The sequence below is a fragment of the Mya arenaria genome, chromosome 16, assembly GCF_026914265.1.
Source record: "Mya arenaria isolate MELC-2E11 chromosome 16, ASM2691426v1".
In the NCBI taxonomy this organism is placed as follows: domain Eukaryota; kingdom Metazoa; phylum Mollusca; class Bivalvia; order Myida; family Myidae; genus Mya; species Mya arenaria.
In genome coordinates this window covers 5,655,754-5,681,994 of record NC_069137.1, presented here as the reverse complement: position 1 = coordinate 5,681,994, position 26,241 = coordinate 5,655,754, and the positions used below count along the sequence as shown (strand labels likewise).

Here is a 26,241-nt window from a genome sequence, read left to right as displayed (position 1 = left end):
GCATGCACACGGTCTATAAAGCGCGGTAAACAGGAGAAAACATTTACTTTCTGTCAATTTTAATGAAAGTGGAAGGATAACTATTTGACATAAATCTTGGTTTATCTACAGTTAAGTTCTATTAAATAACATTTTGATTGCTTTGCCTTTTTTATGATAAATGAACAATGTAGGGATATTGGTAATAGGAACTTTGAATGTATTTGCTTTTTTGGAAGAATATTAATTTGAAAGTGAAACTAATAGTAAAAGCGAGGAAAGAAATCATCTCATATTGGATTTTGACAAGGATGCGTTGGATTACAGAACAAATAACAAATGCAGGTTCCTTTTTCACTCAACATTTACCGGTACAACTCAGATAACATTGACATACATCGCCACTTTCCGTAACAAATCGCTAAAAACGTCTAACGTATTTCTGCAGCCAATACGGGATGTTGTTATTTTAGTAATGGGAGGATATTTCCCCGCTATTCATAAACATCTACATCATAGTATTTGCAAACTAGATGAATTATATTGATGTTTATTAAATAAATACATTACCATTGTTTATTTTTACAATAAACAAGTCTTATGTTGTGTCAAATATCATTTAATCAACATTTGCTTCTATTTAATGTGCTATCAAATGCTGGCAGACAATACATTCAACATTCAACATTCCGATCCAAAGGTTTATTTTAAAGGCCTATGACCAGAAACAATAGCTTTATTTTTTGACCTCAGTATTAAATATATAATACATAATACATAAATTACATAAAAGTATAATACTTGATAACTTTTGGACACTGTAAGAACAATATACTCATCAAAAAACATACAGAGATAGGTACATCCAAATTAGCTCAAATTAATCAGGGACCAAAAACAAAACATCTCCCAGAATAAATGAACAAGTCATACACTTTTGACGAAAATAACTTTAATATATTTCAAATAACCACTCCGTTAAAAATTGTAATTTAAACCGTTTGAATTGTGTGCATTGCCGGGGCTTGGTGACCTCGGCTGCAAGCAACGTATTTTCTCGACTATAAGACGGGAAATTGGGTCCCGACTTTGACCTAAAAGTAGGGGGCCCGTCTTATAGGCGAGGCTATAAGAATCAGAAAGAATAGGGTCAGAATAAGGTATTCGACATACAGTATTCGACTGACCGATTTATTGTCTGTTGATGACACCCCAACAAAGGTGACAATATCACATTCATTGGATTAAGACGACCATCTGTTTTGTTTCGCTACGATGAACACTCAATATCTTCTAATTGGCAAACGCTTGTTATCGATCCAAACACGTTGTTTATCACAGGAGAAACAGTTTGCTGTCTTTATAATAGAAATATTTTGGATATATAAAGTGTTATTTTTCCATGTCCGAAATAAAACTTACCTTTTCCTTACGATTAGGCTTTGCTTATATCACGCAGACTGACAGGTGTAATATACATTTTATTAATCGTTACATTTATTTATCCGCAATCAGCACAGGTTATTTATTTCTTCTAATTTAAGTGCATTCAATGCAATTCAAACAAGCACTGTGAATGTTTCACTTATTAACATATGTATTGGAATGTGTCGTGTTTGTTGGCTGCATATCAAACGGTACAATTTGTGACGTCATAGCATGAGCTGTGTAATGATTAAAGGCACATGTCAATGGTTTGTATTTAAATCGGTGAGTCTTTACTGTATGAACCCATTTTACTCCCAAGATTGCGTCTAGGCTGGTAGGAACATACCATACGATCGGTAAATAATAATCAATAATCCTCGTCTGAGAACCTTTAAATCATGGCCGATATATTTGAGTGTACTACAAATATAACTGAAACTTTGGCTGTACGAAAAATATGTTAAATAAATCCTTAACTGCGTTACTTTATTAACTTACTTCCACATTGGAGAGTTCGCAGTTGGCAAGACATCGGCGATTTTATTCAAGCAAATGAACACATTTAGTTGATAATTGACTGTTTAGCTTGAGCATTATCACAAACTTGGAGAAATTTAAGTGCTGAATTTACTTTAAAAACGAGTCTAGACAAAACAACAGATTTCATGAGCAAAGTTAGGGGGTCGTCATATAAGCGGATCGGCTTATAGTCCTGGAAAATCGGTAATGCTAATGATATCATCGCGCTTCTTCCTGGTTAAATTGTACATTAAATTCCTTATTGTTATATTTTACCATGTATTTGCGTACGCTACCATATATAAATATATTTATTACACATGAATTGCATTTACATAGTTTTGTACATGACTTGTTTGTATTGATGTATACTGTAAAATTGTGATTGTTTCAAATATTGAATATGTTGAAATCATCCTCCGTTGGAAATAAAGAGATTAAAGAGAATATACATAATAAAATATTTGTAGTCATTATCTGAAACTGATGTTTAATCATTTGTAATAAGTTAACATAAAACAGACGATATTGAATTGTTGCACAACGTTAAAACGTATTGTTTACAAAGTGTATTGAAATTTTAAATGCACTTCACAAAACAGTACGTATTTTCATATTTTAATACACCTTCTAGATCTGCAAGTCTTTTTTGCCCGACTTCTTTATCAGATCAGTATGGAGATTTCCTTTGGTACAAAATTGATCCCGTCCGGCCGGTCTTTTATATGGCCCTTTTTATACCCAACAATATGTAATTATGTTGACGTTTAAAACGGTTAAACCTTAATGAATATTTTCAATTTAATACATGTAACATATAATTAACATTGATCAATAGTACAATAATGCAAAATTCAAATCAGATCGCTTGATTCTTGACTTGGCTTTACAAATAATACACAAATACTGTGTAATATTTCCGAATGCATATTCTTGTACCTTGTACCGTGTCTTCATTTATTATGATAATTCAGTTCTAAAATATACTGGTCAATGTCCTGTAAATCATGTTTATCTTATCGTCGAACTTCATCCACGATAACGTAAGAACATTTTTTTGAAAACAACCAACCATTTAACTGAAATAATTGTCTTTAATACTTACCCAGCGTTTTCCATAAGAAACTGTCGCCATCTTGATTTTTCCCGTCTAGGTACTTCCGGTACAAACAAAATATATATTCTACTTAAATCGCGACATGGTAAGAAAAATATCGATTTTTTACTTACTGCATTTTTACCGATGAAAGCAGAAATATTTTAAAGATGATAATAAATAAAATGATAATAAAACCCATTAAAACCATAATCATACTGCAGTCCTGCATGTTAAATTTACTTTTTAAAATTGTCTGCCTATGGCGGGTGTTGCATAATTTCATCGATATACGCTACCTGGTATTCAAAAGGCAAAAAAGGTATTTTTAAACAAAAAATGTCAATTAAATGATTATGTTTACAAAGCAAATCATTCAAAGAAATGAATCAGTTATAAAAATGAGTAATCTTTTCATCGTGTTCAGAATAAAATAAGGCCAAAACGTATTATCTATCTCTCTCTCTCTCTATATATATATAATATATCACGCTTCCAACATAAATGACGCAACGCCATTGGTCCAGAGCTGGTCACGCGGTGAACCCATATTTTTTTATATTGGGTCACTAATCTTTATATCGTACAAAAATGGCGTCTATTTTCCTATTCCGATAAAAAAAATGAAACGTTTCCCGTAATTGTACTTCAACGTGGTATTATACAAAGGGAGTGTTATCTTTACAACGATCATGTTTTATAAATTTACTTTGCTGTGACCTATTTCGTTATTTGACGTCTCTTGTTTAATGTAAACATCCTCTTGTCGTCGGGAGTTAAAGTGACATTAACATTATGGGGTTAGTAGCAAATTTTGTGATGGAATTGGCTTCTTGATCAATGTTAACAGGTTGTCAACGTGATATATACGTTACGAGGTTAGTAGGTGACCCGATATAGGATAAACGGGGCGCAGGAAACAATATTCGGGTTCGAGCTTCGCTCTCACCCGATGTGGTTTCCTTTGCCCCGTATATACCATATCCCATATCGGGTCACCTACTACCCTCGTAACTTATAATACATATCATACCATACCGTATACCCATATATATATACGCGATCTATTTTTACTACGCACAAAAGAGTTCCAGGAAAAACAACATATTTTAACTGTTATTTTTAATGTTTATTTTAATTTTGGTTAACTGGAGAAGGAGAAAAAGCATCTACAATGGCCGCTCGTGTAAAAAAGGTTCATCCGAACCCTCGCGCAGGTTGTTCTGCGGAAACTCGGTAAACATCGTTTCTGCAAAACACCCTACGCTCGGGTTGGGATGAACCAATCGTACACGAGCGGCCATGGAAGATACTTATAATATATGAACATATTTCCATTTTGAATTAAATTTCAATTTGCGTATATTGATAGTTCAAAAATAATTAATGGTTACGGAATTTAAAATGTTAATTGATGAGTTGTGTTCAATAAATGCCTTTGCCAAAAATGCACAAGTGCAATATAATTTAACAGTTGTGAGCGACGAAACGTGGTTGTAATAAAAACTTGTATACGGATCAACATTTCTGTCAAAGACTATGCCATATGTCATTTAGAGCTCCTGCAGTCGTATTGTTAAATGACAGAAAACATGCTATATATTGTTTTAAATAGTAGCGAACAAATAGTTTGGTGTATTAAAATGATACGAGGAAATGCCAAAAACGTTGTCAGAATCGATCGGGTCGATTCTTCAGAATATATGAAGTGTACACAGTCTTTGACGGCAGCATTTTACAATTTAAAGGTTTAACGAAGAGATTGTGAATCTAACAAAGGAAAGATGTGCGTTTTTGGATTACATACTTGCTCAAGATGAAGAGATACAGAAGGCTAGGTAAGTTATGAATACGTTCCTAAAAAAATCGTTAACATGATTAATATGTATATATATATATATATATATATATATATATATATATATATATATATATACAAATTCAACCTTTGGGACATTTTGCCTATTTGAACAACCTTTGGAAGACATTATCATTACATGCTATATATCCTATAATAATATATCCTTTGCATATTCCTTCATAAAATATGCATAATTAAATGTAGTAAAGCATAATTAATGATGTTTTTTTCCCAAAAAACTAGTAATCGAGAATATACAATTTTTGACTGTCGCCTAAAGGTAAAGCGCCGGATGTTCATGAAAAAGTACAACCTTTGGGAGAAGTACCCCAAATGTTGTACTGTATATGTCGCCGAAAGGTTCAATATTATATATAATGTAATTTGACTACTTAACTCAGCCGGTAGAGTGGTCTGAATGTTTCGCGGCAGACCCCGTTCGACTGTTTTAGTCCTACTGACAACGTTAAGATGCCAGTTCGGTAACCATGATTTATGTAGCCATCTCCTCAATCCTTTCATTATATTGTCAAATTACTATTTCTTGCATTTTATTTGCTGTGTTCATAACAATATATGAAGCTAATTTTAATTTAAAGTCGGGCTAGGTTGTGATCTTACTCTCACACTAAGACGAAGATTTATGAACCTTAATAAACAATACAACAAAATATATGCCATTATTAATAAACCACATACATGTTGTTTGTCCAATGACATGCTCTATTGCCGTTTTCATCATTGCATTACTCTTGTAAAAAAGCAGCATTGTTTGCACTTATGACTGGGTTGCTGAATTGCTTCAACCACCAGTTGGTGTGTAAGCTTCTTTAAACTCGCACTCGGGCCTTGCCCATTCGACGAGTGCTCTGGTAAGAGTGTTAGTTATCTAAAATAATTCAAGAATGGTGCACAGACACAATAAAACCCTGGTTTGAACCAATCCAATTCTTTGACGTGCCGCAAAATATAGAACTGTCACACGGGACCCCGATTAACGTCCATCCCGGAAGATGATTAGTATATAAGTGTTGCGGTTGGGAATAGAAACTGCTGTCCCTGGATTGACTAGTGTGACACAAGACCACGGAACCACCCGGAAAACGTTGACAATCTATTAACCGTGTATTTCGGTATTTTCTCCCTATATATGGCGATACCGATGAGCAATGCGATGGTTGTCGGAATAAATCCTCCGGCGGGATTATGTATGCCAAAAACATCAATACTTATGAAACGGGTATAAAAATTACAAGTTATTATGACTATATGCAAAATGCAGCATGAATGACTCATTTAATAATAGTTTAATACGAAAAGTTGAAATTGTTGTGTATGATATCCACATCCTGTTATGCCAATGCCAAAACGATTGTCTGATTGAGGGTCAGACATCGACGGCCCTATACTTGGAGGAAGAATTGACGATTGGATTTTAAATATGTCTCTGGTGTAATGTTGTCTGCGATTGCATACGTTTTCTTCTCAGACTTAAACAGACGTGTCGTTGCAAACCCACTGTTGCTATATTTTAAATAAAAAATAGAAACCACTCTTTGCTAATATCTACCGTTATGGCATTCCTTAAAACACCTAGTGCACGTGCGTTTTTCAAAATCATTTCAGAACTGAAAAAAAGAGTGAAATCTATATACATTGTTAATTTATTATGTTTTCAGTTTGAAAAAAAACTGAAATGCTATGAATATATGTAAGTTTCACTTGTATCTGTTTTATTGTTAAACCAATCGAAATAATTATGTGAGGCTTTTTTTCCAAGAAAATAATGACTGCAAAACAAATCAGTAACGTATTATTTCACTTGAGAAACAACCACCAGAAACCATACAGTAAAATTACACTAAGAAAAATGATTTGTTTTAATGAATGTAGTACAGTTAATCTCTAAAAAAATATTTAAAGGTGCACTTGACAATTATTCTTAAATATTTGATACGGTATAAAAGCGGTTACAGCAGGCGAGAAAATGCACAATATAAGATTATAAGTATCTCCCATGGCCGAGAGTGTAAGATAGGTTCATTCCGACCCGAGCGTAGAGTGTTTTGCGGAAACGAGGTTTACCGAGTTTCCGCAAAACACCCTGCGCGAGGGTCGGGATGAACCTATCTTACACGAGCGGCTATGGTAGATGCTCTTTCTCCCACCTCAGTTAAACAAAATTAAGTAACAATGTATTTTTTGCTGGAACTCTTTTGTGCTTAGTGAAAATAATTGCGTATGAATATGCGATAGCACGTGGTTGTCATGGATATGCGCGCAATGATCCAGTTAATGTAAATAGTCAAATCGGTCTTTTTAAATAGTTCTAAGGAGAATGAAGCATTTTTCTTGAATGGTGCTTGAAAACTGTTTTATGGTGACATTTGAAGCGAGAAATAATTAGCGTTCTAAATATTACCATAAGACAAGATTTCCTTGATGCTACTGACGACAGTCTTCAACAAGGGAGGTAATTACAATGTTGTGACCATTAAAAAAGGAGTTCCATACGGGCATTTTATCTTCGCCCGTGGGCAAGATAAGAATATCTAACATGGTTAAATTATTGGATCTACTTATCTGAGGTGGGAGAAAAGAAGGTACAACACTCGCCCCAGGCGGTAGGTCCTGACGCGAGGCCAAGACTGTCTGTACATCATCTTTCCGCGTATCTATACCCCATTTAAACACAGCGACACACGAACATTCCCTAGATTGAATATCAAATTGATATTGCCACTAACTGTTTTTTTCTTGAATCCATCGTGTATGCGGTCGAACAACTTCTTCCTTGTGTCGATCACTTTGTGGTTAATAAAGGTGATATGGTGCCCCTCTTTCCCATTTCTAACCTACGCCCCTCAGAAGGGGTTTACATACTTAATTATTAAACGGCTCCAGACATTAATTAAGTAGAATTGTATTTTAAACATTGGCATAACACATGTAAATGGGGGGTAGACGATGTATAACAAATATAAGATATTTTGAACGTTTGCGATTCAAAGATTCATTTAAATATGTATCAAAATGAATCTAGGAACAATTTAATTTATTCAAAAATGGTTCTTATATAGTTTTCCCATCAATTTATAGAAATTATTTCAATTACAAATCGAACTTCAGTTTTCCAGACATACTCATTCGTTTCACGATGTCCCTCCCAGAGGAGTCCGACTGCAAATATTAATTGTTCAGATATTAAGAATGTGTTCATTGGTTGCACAACACCTAGTTTAGTTTAAACTCTTTTTACTAATTTGTGGGATTATATTGTTCCTGAACCAATTCTTAGTCAGTAAAACCTTTAAAATTGGTTATTTTGTTTTGTATTCGAATAACAAGGGACCACATAAATCCGCTGGCGACTTTTGGACACCAAATAACTGGGGGTTGACGTTTTCACTTAAACCCAGGTTATGGTTACACCATAGAAGTCGAGACAACCGTTGAAGTATAAAAAAACACGAAAAGAATGAGGTCACAGGAGCGGAATTTTATACAGGATAATGAGGCCTAAATTGAAATTGATTCGACTTTTTTTATTGAAATCCCTGTAACGGAAAAAGATTTATCACAAGTTTAGAAAAGTCCTCGGTACACACAGAACATAATGCTTGACAAACCTATTGACTATTTGACATACGATTTTGTTTTATTTTGACTGACGAAGAGGTGTATCACTGTTATATTATTGAAAGGCATTTACTGCATGTTTTAAAGACTAATTAACACATAACAAACACTTTGCAAACACGTCAGTAAATGTAAAGTTGTGTTTATGTAAGGTTTATTCGTGTTTCTAACATGACTTTTACCTCAATTATACACCAATGATATATCTAAATCAATACGTTGAATAAATAACTGAGTCGGAAATAAAAACGTATGTTTTATAATCATCAAGGTTTAATCGAAATCCTTATTTAATTTACATGGAAAAGAGCTTTCATATGAAATACGTTTAAGCGACATACAATATACATGGATTTTTATTACTTCTTCAGGAAGGATCGCTTAAGACCATATCGTTCTTTACATGAAGCTTACAAAGGCCATTTTTCCTGCAACAAAATAGAGGGAAGAACAGAACAATAACACTAACATAATTTTACGGAATATTTACATTTGTTTGAATTGTATTCATAATCTTTTTAAGTTCTTAACCAGACGACTTACACTGAGCAGAGATTATCGGTTGAAAATTCAAAACAATTTGTACTTTTGGGACATATAAATTTGCATAGGTCCTTAAGTACGAATGTCCTGAAAATCTTGTGACAAGCATATCATCAACTTTTATGTATTTACTTCAATCTTTGATTTCGCATAACTTGACGTAAGAACGTGAAGGAGTCTGTATTTAAGACACAACCGTTTCATTCATTGGCAGGTATATTGTCCTTAAGTCTATAATAAATTCATATAGTGTACTAGATGCCATTTTTTCTAAATCGAACAACTTATAAAATATTCAGTGGTTCACATATATTTTACTGTTTGAAATTATGAAATAAAACGAAAAGGACTTTATGGACTTATGCATGGCATAAAGAACGATATATTAATCAGCTTTTAACACTACCGAGCCCGGTAAACAATCACTTATTATTACAATTATTTTGATGATCTATTATCCACGTTGTGGTGACAAAAAAAATATTTTTCTTTTCTGTTTTCTGTTTTCGTTTTTACATGAAAGGATGAGGTATTTCAGAGTATGATTTTACAAATCGGTCTAACCATAAACAATTAAATACATGTCACCACAAAAACATAACGTCAAATGAACAAACGCATCAAGAAAATAAATTATATCCAGTGAAAAAGAGCATACATTGAACTAGGGGCGACATGTTTATGTCTAGATAGTCAAGTATGGGTAATAATTACCTCGTACTTGAATACTTAATTAGAAAACAGTCGAACGCGGGCCGTTTGAAAAACAAAAACAAACAAAAAAAAAAAAAAAAAAAAACATAAATATGTAGATAAACATTTGAAAAAACAACTAGAAAAATAAATTAATACAAAATGTCAACATATTGTTTGGTATTGAAGAAGTTTTAGAATTCAAATAGTAGTGAGGCAACTGGGAATTCAACAACAAAGAGGTCAGTTCACATTGTTATATATGTATGCACACTGGACGAAACGTCCTGATCTCAGAACACTCTCTTGCCAATGAACTGTCCGCGAGTCTTACTCATCCTTTAAAAATATCAAAGTTACCGTAATCTAGCTTTTACATTTTTAAGACACGCATGCTATCCGATTTCTAAATTACAACAAGTCAAGACCAATGAAAAAAACTCATTTGGCAAATTTCCCACAAACAAATGGGATTAACCCACCCCCATGGCCTCAGAAATATGTTTCAGTCACACTTGGGGCTGTGACGGAGTCAAGCAATAACGCAGCCTCTATGGGGTGCGGGGAGACCTTTATGAACTCAACAACGGCAATAATACACGCCAAGTGGCGACATGTCAAGCCCGCTAAATAAGCTTCAGACAAAGTCAGAATATTTTCCATGTTATTGCAACACAGACATACATGGAGTTCAACAGTAAGACGAAAACTATTTATATTTAGTATGATATATTATTTGGTAACGTTCAACTTGGAAAATTAAAAAAAAATATCGAACATCTCAAATTATTGTGTACTTAATTAATATGTTTCAATAGTACTGTTTAAAATGTTGACCTCTCAGTGTTATTTTCAGGCCTGGCTGATTTGTGTGCTACGTCGCCTTATAATTGTGAAACCGTTTTGAAAATCCTACTATGTATGATCAATACAGCCAGGACAATGTTTTCTCAGGATCGATTGATGTACTTACGTTTTGTTGAAAATCCTTGTATACATGGTAAAGTTTCAACCCGGACTAAGTTCAGTCAAAATAAGTTATATAAACAGTATTCATTTTGATATTTAACTTGTATTGTGTCCTTGACATTTGACGTACAAATAATTGCTGTGCGTTCATACCGCTTGTAGGCTCGTACTTAGGCGGGATTCCGATCGTTCAATCCTCATAAACAGACAGAAAAAAGGTACATACATTATCACTACGAAATCGTGGCTTAATAAAATCAATCTTTATTAACAGAACAGAATAGACCATTCCGAAACAACAGTTTTTCTTAAAATCCGCTTTTCTACGATCATCATAATTATCAAATCACTATCGAACCCATGGACAAATACCGCCAAATATGAGATACTACGATGACCGTGATAGTATGCAACTGACTGGTATGTTTTGCCTATTAACCGAAAACAGTAATCTAATATCTACAGCGTGCTTAAAAGATAAAAGAGACATTTAGAAACGTTTAAAATTATAAACATATATATATATGCTATAGCACCATTACTGATGATAACATTTTACTGAAAATAATTCATCTATGCCATATTCTAACATGACACATACTACTCTTACTGACAATATATTTTTCGATCCCTAAACTTTACTGTTAGGCAGAGATAAAATAAAAATGTCATGCGTAGGCAATTAAAAAGGCAATTTACTTCTAAGTCCTTTTATGTTAAAATGTGTTTTACACCTCAGAGGAATAATGAACCCACAAAAACAAAAACAACCAAAAGTAAATAAAAAGCAAAAACAAAAATAACAAATGCGATAACATTAAATGTAAAAACCTGTATGCAAAACTATATTCTTTTTTAACACAGTGACTTTTCGGTAAAATTTTCTGATCCTAAACAAAACTTTACTTTTAGGCAGAGGTAAAATATTCATGTCATGCGTAGGCAATTAAAAAGGCAATTTACTTCTATGTCCTTTAATAATAACAAATGCGATAACAGTAAATATAAAAACCCGTATGCAGAACTGTATTCTTTTCAAACACAGTAAATTTTGTCATCTGGTAAAATAATTTCATGTCTCCCAAAGGTTGTTGCGATGTTACCTAAAGGTCGGATTGTGTTAAACGTTTCGGACACTATATTAAATCATTTTCTTGCTCGACATATGCTACGGGTAACCAATGTCGCATGTGTCAGGTTCAAATATGCAATTTGCATTTTTGTAATGTTATACGAAGTTACAAGAATATGACCTCACCCTACAGTTTGTGGTCCAAGTAGGCTTATAACAGGTCAAAACAAGTCCTGAATTGTGCACAAAGTGACCCCGGTTTCTGCTTGATGCCCTTATAAATACATATTAGGGACATATTATGCACGAAGTGAACAGATAAGGATGATGCATAATTTGTCGCCCTAGTAAACGTATAAGCTAGAATTGCTAGTCCTTAGCTGAATTTATAGCTATCTCCGCCTACTGGTTATTGTCCTCATAGGCACATGAGAGGGAAACTCCAGTCCGAGCTGAACATTTACTGCTTCCGCCCACTGGTTGTCGCCCTAATAGGCACATCAGAGGAAATTTCCAGTCCTAGACGAAAACCTTTATGTTTATAATAATATATCATTTGATTACGAACAACTTTGAAAAGCAAACAAATCGAACCTCTTAATTTATTATGTACTTAGTTAATGAATGTATCAACAGTACTATTTAACTGTTGACCTCTGAGTGTTACCTTAGGACCTGGCTGATGTGTGCACCACGTCCCCTCATAATGATGAACCTTCATGGCAAAGCCGTTTTGAAAATCCTATTATGAAATACAAAATACAGCAAGGACAATGGTCGGTCAGGATGGATGGATGTACTCACGTTTTGTTGAAACTCATAGAATGCATTGTTCATCCCGGACTAGCTTCAGTCTAAATAAGTTCTATCAACAGTGTTAGTTTTGATATTTAACCTGCAAGTGTGTCCTAGACATTTGACGAACACATCTGTGTTTATGCGCTAAGGGCTTTATGGTGATCCTTTATACTTGGTTAAGATACAGTTCGGGTGGAAGCACTTACAAACTTTTACCCACTCAGTGATCTTTTTCAATATCATTATTTAACATAACACAAACGCTGAGGTACCAGTCATTCAATATGTATGCGTTTCAAGCCTTTGGATATACGGTTACAATCCTGTTATCAGTCATTAATATTTTCCGTAAATGCATTAATTAGTGAGTTGTTAAATATTATTCTCTCAATATTCATCTTTGTTATACATGTGTATGGATTGAATTTGAAGGAGAGTGTCACTTTTAGGAAAAAGAACTATTGCTGTGCGTTCATACGGTATGTAGGTTCGTATGTAGGCGCGCGCCCGATTTTTCAAACTGCATAAACCGACAGAAAAAAGGTACATACATTATCACTAAGAAATTGTTGCGTAATAAAACCTATCTGTATTAATTAGACCATTCAAAAGCAACAGTTCTTCAAATCCGCTATTCTACGATCATCGTTATTATCAAATCACTATTGAACTCTCAGACGAACCCGCCAAATATGAGATTCGGCGATGACCGTGATATTATGCAACTGACTAGTATGTTTTGCCTCTACAGCGCGCTTAAAAGACGAGAGAGACATTTAGAAACGTTTAAAATTATAAGCATAAGTATGTGTTGTGGCACCATTACTGATAATAACATTTTACTGAAAATAGTTCATGCATGCCATATTCTAGCATGACACATACTACTCTTACTGACCATAACTTTTCTAAACCCTAAATAATACTTGTCCTTGAGGCCTAGGTAAAATGTTTATGTCATTTCTATGCAGCAAAAAAATAAATATGCATCTATGTCCTGTTATATTAAAATTGTGTTTACACTCATCAGAACATTGGATCTACAAAAATAATAAATTGGATAACATGAAATTCAAAATCAAACATTTGGAAAAACAAATTATTATTAAATCTAATACCGTTTGGATTACAATCGATTAAATCGTCTGGTAACATACTTTTTTGTCTTCAAAATGTTGCAACGATGTAACCCAAAGGTCGGATTGCCAAACCATTTCGGACACTTTTTTTAAAGCATTTTCTAGAAAGATTATTGTTGTTCTTCACATATTACTGACCAAAAATGTCGCGTATATCATGCTCAAAGTGCTTGTTGGGGTGGGAGTAGAAGGGAAGGGCGATTTTGTACATGTGATATATGCCTTTCTTGTTAGAATGTTCATTATTCAGTTATAGAATTCACATTGTATACTAATACATAATATACTTACTCGGTAACTCGATTTTATCTAAAGTGACAACAGAGTGACCTTATCAGGTGACATTTGCCGACTGGTTGTCGTCAAAATAAGCACATATAAGGGTCAAATCGGACCTAAGCCTCACACAGTGGCCCCTTCCTTCTTGTTGTCACTCCAGAAGATACCCTTTTAACCAGGCATGATATGCCTTTAATCACATTTATATTTAAGATTGTTTCTTGAAACAAAATATATTAACGTTATTTCGGTTTTAATGTTGTTTAAAGAATGATTTAAATTGTTGTTCATTTATGCTGTATGTATGTATGTATTCGCGCCTCCGATCGTTCAAACTGCATTAATGAACAGAAATCGCATATCACTAAGATGTCGTGACGTCACAAAATCTATGTTTATAAACTTATTATACCATAAAGAAACACATTGTCTCATGAAATCCGCTCATCATTATCAAATAACTTTTTAATCCTTGGACAAAAAGTAGCAATATTGTCAGGGTTATTGTGTTACAGCTATAATCTCACGGTATTAATTTACATTAAATGCAGAAGCCCGGTAACCTCAAACTCTAAATGTTGTTATAAGCTTATACTATGTTCGTATTGTCCTGATTTTTCTATCCTGTGATAGATCCCCTCGGAGATGGGATTCTGCGATGAACGTGATATTATGCAACCGACTAGTATGTTTTGCTTTCTTCAGCGATAAAATTTAGTAATCAATACTGTGCTTCAATGACGAGTGTGATATTTGAATTCGCTTCTAGTTATACACTTAATTATGTAAATATAATAGCATTATAACGGATGGTAGATGTTTAATGAACATAACTTCATTGGCATATTATAGCAAGGTACATTCTACTGTTACTGACAATGCATTTTCTGATCCTAAACAATACTTTACTTTTAGGCAGAGGTAAAATATTCATGTCATGGGTAGGCAATTAAAAAGGCAATTTACTTCTATGTCCTTTAATAATAACAAATGCGATAACAGTAAATATAAAAACCCGTATGCAGAACTGTATTCTTTTCAAACACAGTAAATTTCGGGCAAAAGAAAATTTTGTAATCTGGTAAAATAATTACATGTCTCCCAAAGGTCGCAGCGATGTTACCCAAAGGTCGGATTGTGTTAAACATTTCGGACACTATATAAAGTCATTTTCTTGAAAGGTCACTGTTGCTCTTCATATGTTATGAGGAATAAATGTCGCAAGTGTCAGGTTCAACGCGGGGAAAGGGCAACTACTTCAATTTCAAACATGCAATTTATTCATTTGTTTGTTAGAATGTTTATTATATAGTGATAAAAATACCCGTGTATAACAATACATGACAGCCTAAAGCGTACAGTCGATAATATTTATAATGTTATGTGACAAGAATGCGACCTCATCCTACAGTTTGTGGTCCAAGTTGGCACCTAACAGGTCAAATCAAGTCCTAAGTTGTGCATTAAGTCACTCCGGTTTCTGGTTGATGCCATAATATATACCTAATAGGGAAAATAATGTCCCGAACAGTACATTTAATGTACTTTGCCATGACAACGCGGCAATGTAGTCAAAATATGGGGACAAACTGGTACTCAGCTGCACACAAAGTGTCATTGCCCAATAGGCACATACTAGGAACATACGAGATATGACCTTAGGCTATTTATGTGATGTTCAAAGTTGGGGAGCGGTAAATATTTATTTTTTATGTATGCAAAATATTCCTCTTTCGTTAGAATGTTCATTAAACAATAATGCCTACTTGTGCGACAACCAGTAGGCGAAGGCCACTATTTCCTGTTCAGGACTTCAGTGTCGCGTTTAAGTGCATTCTAGGACGGTAACAAGAAAGCAAAGATCTCTTTATGTTCATTTCAGGATTTATATGTCTTTGTTATATTTTTACAGGGACTTGATTTACATTATGAATGCATGCATGTGCTTTAATTTTTATTTACATAAATTTTAAATAAAACAAGTATAATCACAAGTTTTTGTTATTAATTAAACACTGTTTTGACATAATTATATACTGAACTATCACTCAACTAACATTCATAACGGTGTTAAGGTGTTGCACATTTTCACGACTTTATGTTTTATGTCACCAATAAATCGCGCATGCTGTTTTGTCTATAAATTGTTTGTTCGACATACCGTTAATCCTTATCCCGATTTAGGATTAACGGTGTTTAATGTGTATATTGACATCGGCTTACGGATTATTGCCCTAGTAGAAACAAACCCGAGACATGCTAGTACAAATCTGAACTGAACTGAACATAAATGGATATACGCCATGACTGACAGCAAAGAATTCTCATAAAACGGACATAGTAAACATCCATTAAACATTAAGTGTTGTAGGCGATCTATATCATTCGAGTTTTAAGAACTATGTTTGGGAAAAATACAAGAATATGAGGATAATGGGGATATATAGTACATGTGGAAAATAAAAATATTGGAAATATATTGTCATAAAGTTATTAAAAACTATCGAGTATACTGGCGAGGAGGAAACAAGTCAATGATTATGAAAAAGTGTAGAAATCTAACTGCTATGCGATTTTGGTCAAAAGAAACGCGTCAGTTAGAAACTAGCAATATATGTCTGAAGTTCTCAGCAAGTTGATACCAAATTCTGCAAAAACAGTGATATCTTGCCACCGACTTGTAAAGTATGCCTATATGAGCAAACAAGTAATCTTAATAATTCTTACAATACGCCTCAAAAAAGTGATACGTTTGGAATCGTTCCAAATTATCCAAATAAATATGTATTTCTTGTAGCACCATAACTTATGACAAAATTCTAATTACCATTACTTATTTGATATATATTCTAGCATGGCAAATACTACTTTTACTAACCTATTAGGCTGAGGTTAATATTCATTTAATTTTTAGGTGATTATCATCTCCATCCTTTAATACCATTAGTGTATCCACATTTCATCAGAACATTGCATCTACATAAAATATATTATATTATAATTTATATATATTGGATTACACAAAATGTAATGAACCATATGCCAAATTATGTTTTATCAAACACCATACCTTTTGGGCAACATGCTATTTAACCATCTAATAACAAGTACAAGTTTCCCAAAGGTTGCACCCATGTAACCCAAAGGTCGGATTTGTTTAAATATTCCGTAGACGATTTACAATCTTTTTCTAGAAAGGTCACGGTTGCTCTACTGCTCTACACACGACAATATCACATATACCATGTTGAAAGTTGATGGGGGGTCGACACTCTAGTTTCCTTTTACAGTTGCCTGAACTTACAAAATAGTGACCTCCACCTACTAATTGTGGTCCGCGTATCCACAAAATAGGACTAGCACCCACTGGCCGATGCCCTAGTAGACGCATGAGACGTACCTGTCCTGAATTGAACATAATGTGACATCCACGATGACTTTATGCCCTAGTGGGTTCATAAAAGGAACAAACAGAGCAAATTCAGCTGTTCATATAGTGCCATCCGCATACAAATTGTCACCCTAGTACGCACAAAATATGAACATGATATTCGTGAACTGAATGTTTATGACCTCCGCCTACTGGGCATCGCCCTGTTACGCACATGCTAGCGTTAAATGCAATAAAAATTAATATGAACCAACTGGTCTAAGGCCGGACATACATTGACATCCAGGTACTGGTTGATGGGCAGACAACTGATAGAGACAAATTTGTTTCAAAATGGGTTTATTGTGACGTCCGCCATTCCTCGTCGCACTATTATGCACATAATTGAGTCAAACGGTAACATATATTGACAATCTGTCAACTGGTTGTCATCAAAGTAAGCACATAGTAAGAACCTACCGTACATGAACTTAATTTTATTGACCTCCGGCTGTTGTCCAAGTTAACACATATAACACATATAAGGATATAACAGTCATGAATTCAAGTTATGACCTCCACGTACTGGTTTTTGTCCTATTAAACAAATGATATCCATTTGCTATTGGTTTTGGCCCTGGTAGTCTCATGATACCGACATACTAAGTATGAGCCAAAAACAGAGTGATATCAGCCTACTGACATCGCCTACTATTTATCTGCCTTGTCGGCACATAATAGGGATCTACTGAGCCATATCGGAACACATGGTGACCTCCACCAACTGGTTGTAATCCTACCAGCTGCATTGTAGGGACAAACTAGACATACTGTAATCATATAGTGAACTGCGCCTACTGCTTGTCGCCATAGTAGGCGAAAGAAAACGACATACTAGTCCTATCTAAAATAAGTGACCTCCGCCTACTGGTTGTTGCACTAACTGGCACAAAATAGGAAAATACTTCGATTAAAGAAACCAAAAAGCTGAGACTTTCGCCAACCGGTTTTCATCTTCGTAGACGCAAAATAGCGACCGAATAGACATGATAGTGATCGCCCCTACTGTTTTTTCAATAGAAAGCAAATAATAGGGACGGACTATTTCGAGACTATAAGGCAAATTATAGAAACATCATAGACGTGAAATGTTCATTATGACCTGCTTGTGGTTCTTGCACTAATAAGCACCCAAAAGGGCTAAGCGGAACAAGAATGACCTCCTGCTACTGGTTATCGCTCTTGCCATAGAAGGGATATTTTAGGGACATTATTAGTTTGAACTAAACACACAGTGACATTTGCCAACTTGTTATTTCCCTAGGACGAACAAATCAGGGACATATCGGAGCTGAACTTAACATAAAGCGATCTCTGTCTATTGGCTGCCACACTTGAAGGCACGAAAGAGCGACATACACGCCCGGAACCGAACTGGACATAGTTAGTTTTGCCTACATTTCGTTGCACTAGTAAGCACTAAAAACGATATACAAGCTGCACACATACTTCTGCATAAAACATTTCAACATAACTTCTTTGGCTTAGTATAGCATGACACGTACTAGTTTACTATCTTTATCATTGGAATATACTGGGCCTGAGTAAACGTATAATAGCTTGCACGTACCGATTGTCGCCCTCATGTGCACTTTTAGTGAATCAGCCTACTGGTAGTCTCTCTGTTCGGCACAAATAAAGACATACCAGACCTGATTTAATCGCATAAATATTGACCGCCGCCTACTGGTTGTCGCCCAGGTAGGGATTCAATAAGGACATATTATGAGTCCTGAACTGAACAAAGAATGATATCCGCCTAATTTTACCGTTCTAGAAGACACAGTATATGGATATACTTGGCTTGAACTAAACAAATTGTTGAGAAGAAATATAGTTGGAACATACTAGGTTGAACTGATCATACAGTGTCATCCTGGTTATGCCTGACGCCCTTGCATATGCATAAAAGAGACTTACTAGTCCTAAACTGAATGTATAGTGACTTCCGGCATGATCTTGGACCATAGCTTATACTCATTCGGAGCTCCTCGGCCATTATTTTCAAAAACAACCTCGGATGTATTTGGACGGTTTACATACTAAAAAGAGGTACGTTTACGTCCGCTGCAAGTAGATCGCGTAGTGATTTTATTTAGTAGTTAAACTTTATGACTTTACTCTTGGAAATCTTAATTATGTTTGCAATAATATACTTCAATGACAATCAGTTTAAACTTAGATCAGTAAACACAATTCTAAAACACTACATTTCTAAAATGATTTAATTAAAAAAATACGAACTACTTTAACTGATGTACCGACAAACATCCGAGGTTGTTTTCAATAAAAATGGCCGAGGAGTTCCGAATGAGCTTATACTAAGCTTAATCTGAACAAATGGTGACCGCCGCCTACTGGCTGTTGTCCTAGTTTACACATATAAGGGAAATACTAGACATGAACTGACAAATACAACCTTTTGGTAACATCGTTGCGACCTTTGGGAGACATTGAAAATTTTCACCAGAAGGTCATTTCTTCTTCTCGCTAATAGTCAATGCGCGTTTAATAATAATATATTATTGTTAACGTATTTTTATGTAACATGTTTTATTATCCCAGTTGTTATTTGATAAATATATTTGAGTTTTGTTTTGTTTTTGAACCAACGTTCTGATGAAGTGGCTACACGCGTTTTGATTCGGACGGAGAATTGATTTTTGCTTTTTTTAATTTGCTAGATATCACACCTTATTAATTATTTATTTAGGACTTTTAAATAAGGCATCGTTTATTGTTACAAACAAATATGAATAGCATGGTACTTCAAATTAAATTTATTTGACGCGTACCAAATAAGACGTTTTCAAATATATATACAATCGAAATCCGTTGTCTCGATATATCAGGGACTGGCTATAATACTTCGAGCCTCGCGAATATTGAGCCAAGCGATATTGCGTATTGTATGTGTATATTTATACGTTAAAGAAAGACTTGTTAACCTCGTTTGTTGTTTGCTACGTTATCTCCTAAAGACCTATTATTACCGTGTGCATATCGTACAGTTCACAATATGACAAATTTGATCATATGAAATAATTTGATTTTTTTAATTTATTTACGCAATAAAATTATATTAACCCATCCATAGAAAACATAAACAACTAATCTTGATAATAAGTTAGTAGGAATACGTGTGAATAGCTTAGGTTGTACCGAGTCCTCTCAAGATTGCTCAACATTTGACAGTTGTATTAATTCTTCCATTTGGAGAAACCTTCAGCGCAATAATTTTATCTGAAAACGCCTGATAAAAACACAATCAGATTTATACCTGTACTGACATTACTATTAAAACGCACATTAGATGAGTTTGGACATACATAAATGTGACATAATGCAAATGTTACGAAAGTTGAATTGGAGATGTTAATCCAACGTGTTTATGATCAATGCGTACTTTGTTGGTTTCAAAATGTTAATAATAGTAAAAAGCTAGAAACGTATGTACTTATGAAAATAAGTGTTGTATGTGAGCCCAATCTGAACTATATTAATATAATCAAACATAGAATAGCATGCATCAATCTATTAAACTAACACAGTGGGCGATTTGTTAAACACGAAATCCTCGTGCACGTTCTTATCAATGAGATATTTATGTCAAATCTGTTCTTATACATGTATTCAACAATATTCAAACCCTATATTTTCATCAGGCATGTTATTTACAAACTTAGATAATTGTGTAAATGGAAAAGTTAATGATAACTTAGATTTATCTTGTTCATTTTTTAGATATTTAACAACATAATTTTCTTATGATTAATATTTACATTTGTGTTTGTATATACATTACTTGTTCACCGTCTTTAAATTGTATTATGTATAATAGCAATGACATTTTTATGTTTATGCTAATAAAACTTAAACTTGACTCTGACATACTTTTAACGTCTGTATTCGTACCAGCTAAAGACAGAAATTAAAGTGAAAGCATGTTTGCTCAAACTGTTAAACCATTTAAATATGATAATGATTATAATACCAATCAAGCAAAATTAATCGATCAGCGCCTCGGTTTAGCCAAGCGAACAAATCAAGGTGTGAAAACTGACATCGAGTAGTACAAACAAAACAAAATGTTTACTGTTTACTAGAGACCGCAAAATGACATCGAGCGTTGAGACATATTTAACCTCAAAATACCAAGCTAACCGATCGAATTTTATATGAACATATTGAAAAAAAACAAACACTTTAAACCTTGTTCGAGCCAACGAGGATATCGAACCTTGCGATACCGAGACACCGAGTTTCGACTGTAATCGAATATGAATTCATTGGCATCAGTGGCCGATCTGCCGAGATGAAAACCTATCATATTTATCATTTTGTCACTTCCGATTGCACTTAAGTTTGGGTCGCAATTTTTATACCTTACTTAATATATTGTTTAACGCTATGCGTCTAGAATTTTTATATTCACTCGCGTTACCACGCGCCAAGAAGGCAAGTATCTTAAACCATAGCATATTGGTTGTCGCCAGAGTAGGAACATAATAGCGACATTCTATGCCTGATTAGAAGACAGGGAGACCTCAGCCAACTGGTTGTCGAAATTTTGGAATCATAAAAAGACATTTTCAGTCTTGAACAAAACTTGTACGAGTCTTTACCTTAAAAAACCTTGATAAACAGTGGTCTTCACCATGTCACGGCGCCGTATTAAAACACCCTGAGTCTGAGCAGAGAATATAATGACCTCATACTTCTGAGTATTGCCATAGTTTACTCATTATAGGGAGTAACTAGACGTGAACTGGGCATAAAGTGACCTCAGACTACTTGTTTTCGCACTAGTAGAAACATAATTGAGACGTCCTTGACCTAAAGTGATTATGCAGTGACCTCCGCATGACCTAGTGCCCTAGCGGGCATTAATAAGGTCATCAACCAGGCTCAAATGTCGCAGGCCATCTTTATTATTGGAACATACTGGGCCTGAGTAAACGTATAATAGCTTGCACGTACCGATTGTCGCCCTCATGTGCACATTTAGTGAATCAGCCTACTGGTAGTCTCTCTGTTTGGCACAAATAAAGACATACCAGACCTGATTTGATCGCATAAATATTGACTGCCGCCTACTGGTTGTCGCCCAGGTAGGGATTCAATAAGGACATATTATGAGTCCTGAACTGAACAAAGAATGATATCCGCCTAATTTTACCGTTCTAGAAGACACAGTATATGGATATACTTGGCTTGAACTAAACAAATTGTTGAGAAGAAATATAGTTGGAACATACTAGGTTGAACTGATTATACAGTGTCATCCTGGTTATGCCTGACGCCCTGGCATATGCATAAAAGAGACTTACTAGTCCTAAACTGAATGTATAGTGACTTCCGGCATGACCTTGGACCATAGCTTATACTCATTCGGAGCTCCTCGGCCATTTTTTTTCAAAAACAACCTCGGATGTATTTGGACGGTTTACATACTAAAAAAGAGGTACGTTTACGTCCGCTGCAAGTAGATCGCGTAGTGATTTTATTTAGTAGTTAAACTTTATGACTTTACTCTTGGAAATCTTAATTATGTTTGCAATAATATACTTCAATGGCAATCAGTTTAAACTTAGGTCAGTAAACACAATTCTAAAACACTACATTTCTAAAATGATTTAATTAAAAAAATACGAACTACTTTAACTGATGTACCGACAAACATCCGAGGTTGTTTTCAATAAAAATGGCCGAGGAGTTCCGAATGAGCTTATACTAAGCTTAATCTGAACAAATGGTGACCGCCGCATACTGGCTGTTGTCCTAGTTTACACATATAAGGGAAATACTAGACATGAACTGACAAATACAACTTTTGGGTAACATCGTTGCGACCTTTGGGAGACATTGAAAAGTTTCATCAGAAGGTCATTTCTTCTTCTCGCTAATAGTCAATGCGCGTTTAATAATGATATATTATTGCTAACGTATTTTTATGTAACATGTCTTATTATCCCAGTTGTTATTCGATAAATATATCTGAGTTTTGTTATGTTTTTGATCCAACGTTCTGATGAAGAGGCTACACGCGTTTTGATTCGGACGGAGAATTGATTTTTGCTTTTTTAATTTGCTAGATATCACACCTTATTAATTCTTTACTTAGGACTTTTAAATAAGGCATCGTTTATTGTTACAAACAAATATGAATAGCATGGTACTTCAATGATTATGGTTTTACACATATATTTGATAATGTACAAAATGTAAACGTAAATACATTTGTTCACGAATTTAAATGTAGAGTTATAGATACATTTAAGCAGGAATGGCATGGTTCATTATCTAATAGCTCTGTTCTTGATATGTATAAGGTATTTAAAAATGCATTCCAGTATGAAGAATATCTGAATATACAACAAAGGAAATACCGACTTTATATTTGTAGATTACGATTATCTGTACATCCATTAAGGATACAAACTGGACGATATGCCAGAAATAATACACCGCGTAATGAACGCTACTGTATGTGTTGTAACCATCTTGATATTGAAGATGAATACCATTTTGTATGTATATGCCCATGTTATTTAGTTATAAGACAGAAACACATTAAACGTCATTATTATGTTCGCCCCTCCGTGTTTAAATATCACCAACTATTAAACTCTGTTAATAGATTTGAGCTTATTAAGCTCTGTAAGTACGTTAAGGAATCACTATGTATCCGTAACTCTATTCTAAACAATGATACATAATTCTGTTCATCCTCTTTTATAGCCTGTTTATTTAGCTGTTACACTACTGCGTTTACATATTTATACCTTATAGTAGTTAATAATAATTGCATAACGCTCCTGTAACACAAATATTTGTTCAACTTTTAAACTTACCTTGTACAAACACATGACATATTTAAGTGAATTATTATATGTGATGAGACAATGTACGTTAGCTTAAGTCTTAATAAAATGTCTGTTCTGTTCTGTTCTGTTCAAATTAAATTTCTTTGACGCGTACCAAATAAGACGTTTTCAAATACTTATACAATCGAAATCCGTTGTCTCGATATATCAGGGACTGGCCATAAAACTTCGAGCCTCGCGAATATTGAGCCAAGCGATATTGCGTATTGTATGTGTATATTTATACGTTAAAGAAAGACTTGTTAACCGTGTTTGTTGTTTGCTACGTTATCTCCTAAAGACTAATTATTACCGTGTGCATATCGTACAGTTCACAATATGACAAATTTGATAATATGAAATAATTTGATTTTTTTTTAATTTATTTACGCAATAAAATTATATAAACCCATCCATAGAAAACATAAACAACTAATCTTGATATTAAGTTAGTAGGAATACGTGTGATTAGCTTAGGTTGTACCGAGTCCTCTCAAGATTGCTCAACATTTGACAGTTGTATTAATTCTTCCATTTGGAGAAACCTTCAGCGCAATTATTTTATCTGAAGACGCCTGATCAAAACACAATCAGATTTATACCTGTACTGGCATTACCATTAAAACGCACAATAGATGAGTTTGGACATACATAAATGTGACATAATGCAAATGTTACGAAAGTTGAATTGGAGATGTTAATCCAACGTGTTAATGATCAATGCATACTTGGTTGGTTTCAAGATGTTAACAATAGTAAAAAGCTAGAAACGTATGTACTTATGAAAATAAGTGTTGTATGTGAACCCATTCTTAACTATATTAATATAATCAAACATATAATAGCATGTATCATTCTATTAAACTTACACAGTGGACGATTTGTTAAACACGAAATCCTCGTGCACGTTCTTATCAATGAGATATTTATGTCAAATTTGTTCTTATACATGTATTCAACAATATTCAACCCCTATATTTTCATCAGGCATGTTATTTACAAACTTAAATTATTATTGTGTAAATGGAAAAGTTAATGATAACTTGTATTATATATAATAGCAATATTCAAATATTCAAAGTTTATTGGCAAAGATCGGCATACAAATGCCTATTGCCATTAAACACATAGTCATGGTGATAATATACACAAATAGAAACACACAAAGATTCAGTAATACAGTACATATCATAATACAAAAAAAGACACAAAAACATAAAGCAAAAAAAAAACAACATAATAATAAGCCAATTGGTTTATACTTAATTATTTCATTAAATTTTAGAAACAGTTAAGGTTCCAGGGTAGATTTTCTTAATTCCATTATAAATTTGATAAATCTTACAGTATTAAGTAACTTACAAGTTGATTTGTTTAGTAAAACAGATTTTAACATATCTATAGAAGGCCAGGAGGTGTTGCCTAAGTAAGTTTGTCTCAATCTATTGTATAGTTTAGAACATAACATAAAATGAAACTCGTCTTCTATCATATTTGAAGAACAACATTTACATTTTCTGTCAACTCTGGCAGTACCAATATATCTACCAGTTTCAATTTCAAGATTATGTGCTGATAACCTAAAACAAGTCATATATTTTCCTAGCCTATCATGCTGAATTTGTACAAGATAATTTCCAAAAGAATTTTTTTGGTTAAGTTTACAATTTAATGAGTTTTGGCATACTATTTATAGAAGCATTCCATTCTTGAATAAACTGATCACGAATTCTACATTTAAGTAAAGGAAGATAATTTATGTTTACATCGAAGTTTAGTCTTATATCCATAAAACCAAGATGATCAATAATGGAATTGATTCTCTTTGCCCGAGAAGAATTATTTATATTAGCATTCAAATCATTATATACCATATGTATTGGTGAATTTACATTTTTTTTAACCAAAATTTAACCGATCGTTCCTTGCA

At 34.0% G+C, this 26,241-nt stretch overlaps 1 protein-coding gene across 6 annotated transcripts in view; it reads left to right on the top strand.

The window, feature by feature from the left end:
- The window catches only part of LOC128222092 (GRIP and coiled-coil domain-containing protein 2-like), a 149,554-nt gene that overhangs the window by 60,590 nt on the left and 62,723 nt on the right, over positions 1-26,241 (top strand). For 4 of the 6 annotated variants that reach the window (XM_052930921.1, XM_052930922.1, XM_052930926.1 and 1 more), the window contains one exon: positions 4,771-4,860. The exons of the other annotated variants lie outside the window; for them this stretch is intronic. In XM_052930921.1, coding sequence (XP_052786881.1) covers positions 4,771-4,860 — 90 coding nt within the window. The remainder of the gene's footprint in view (positions 1-4,770; positions 4,861-26,241) is intronic. 6 annotated transcript variants of the gene reach the window in all.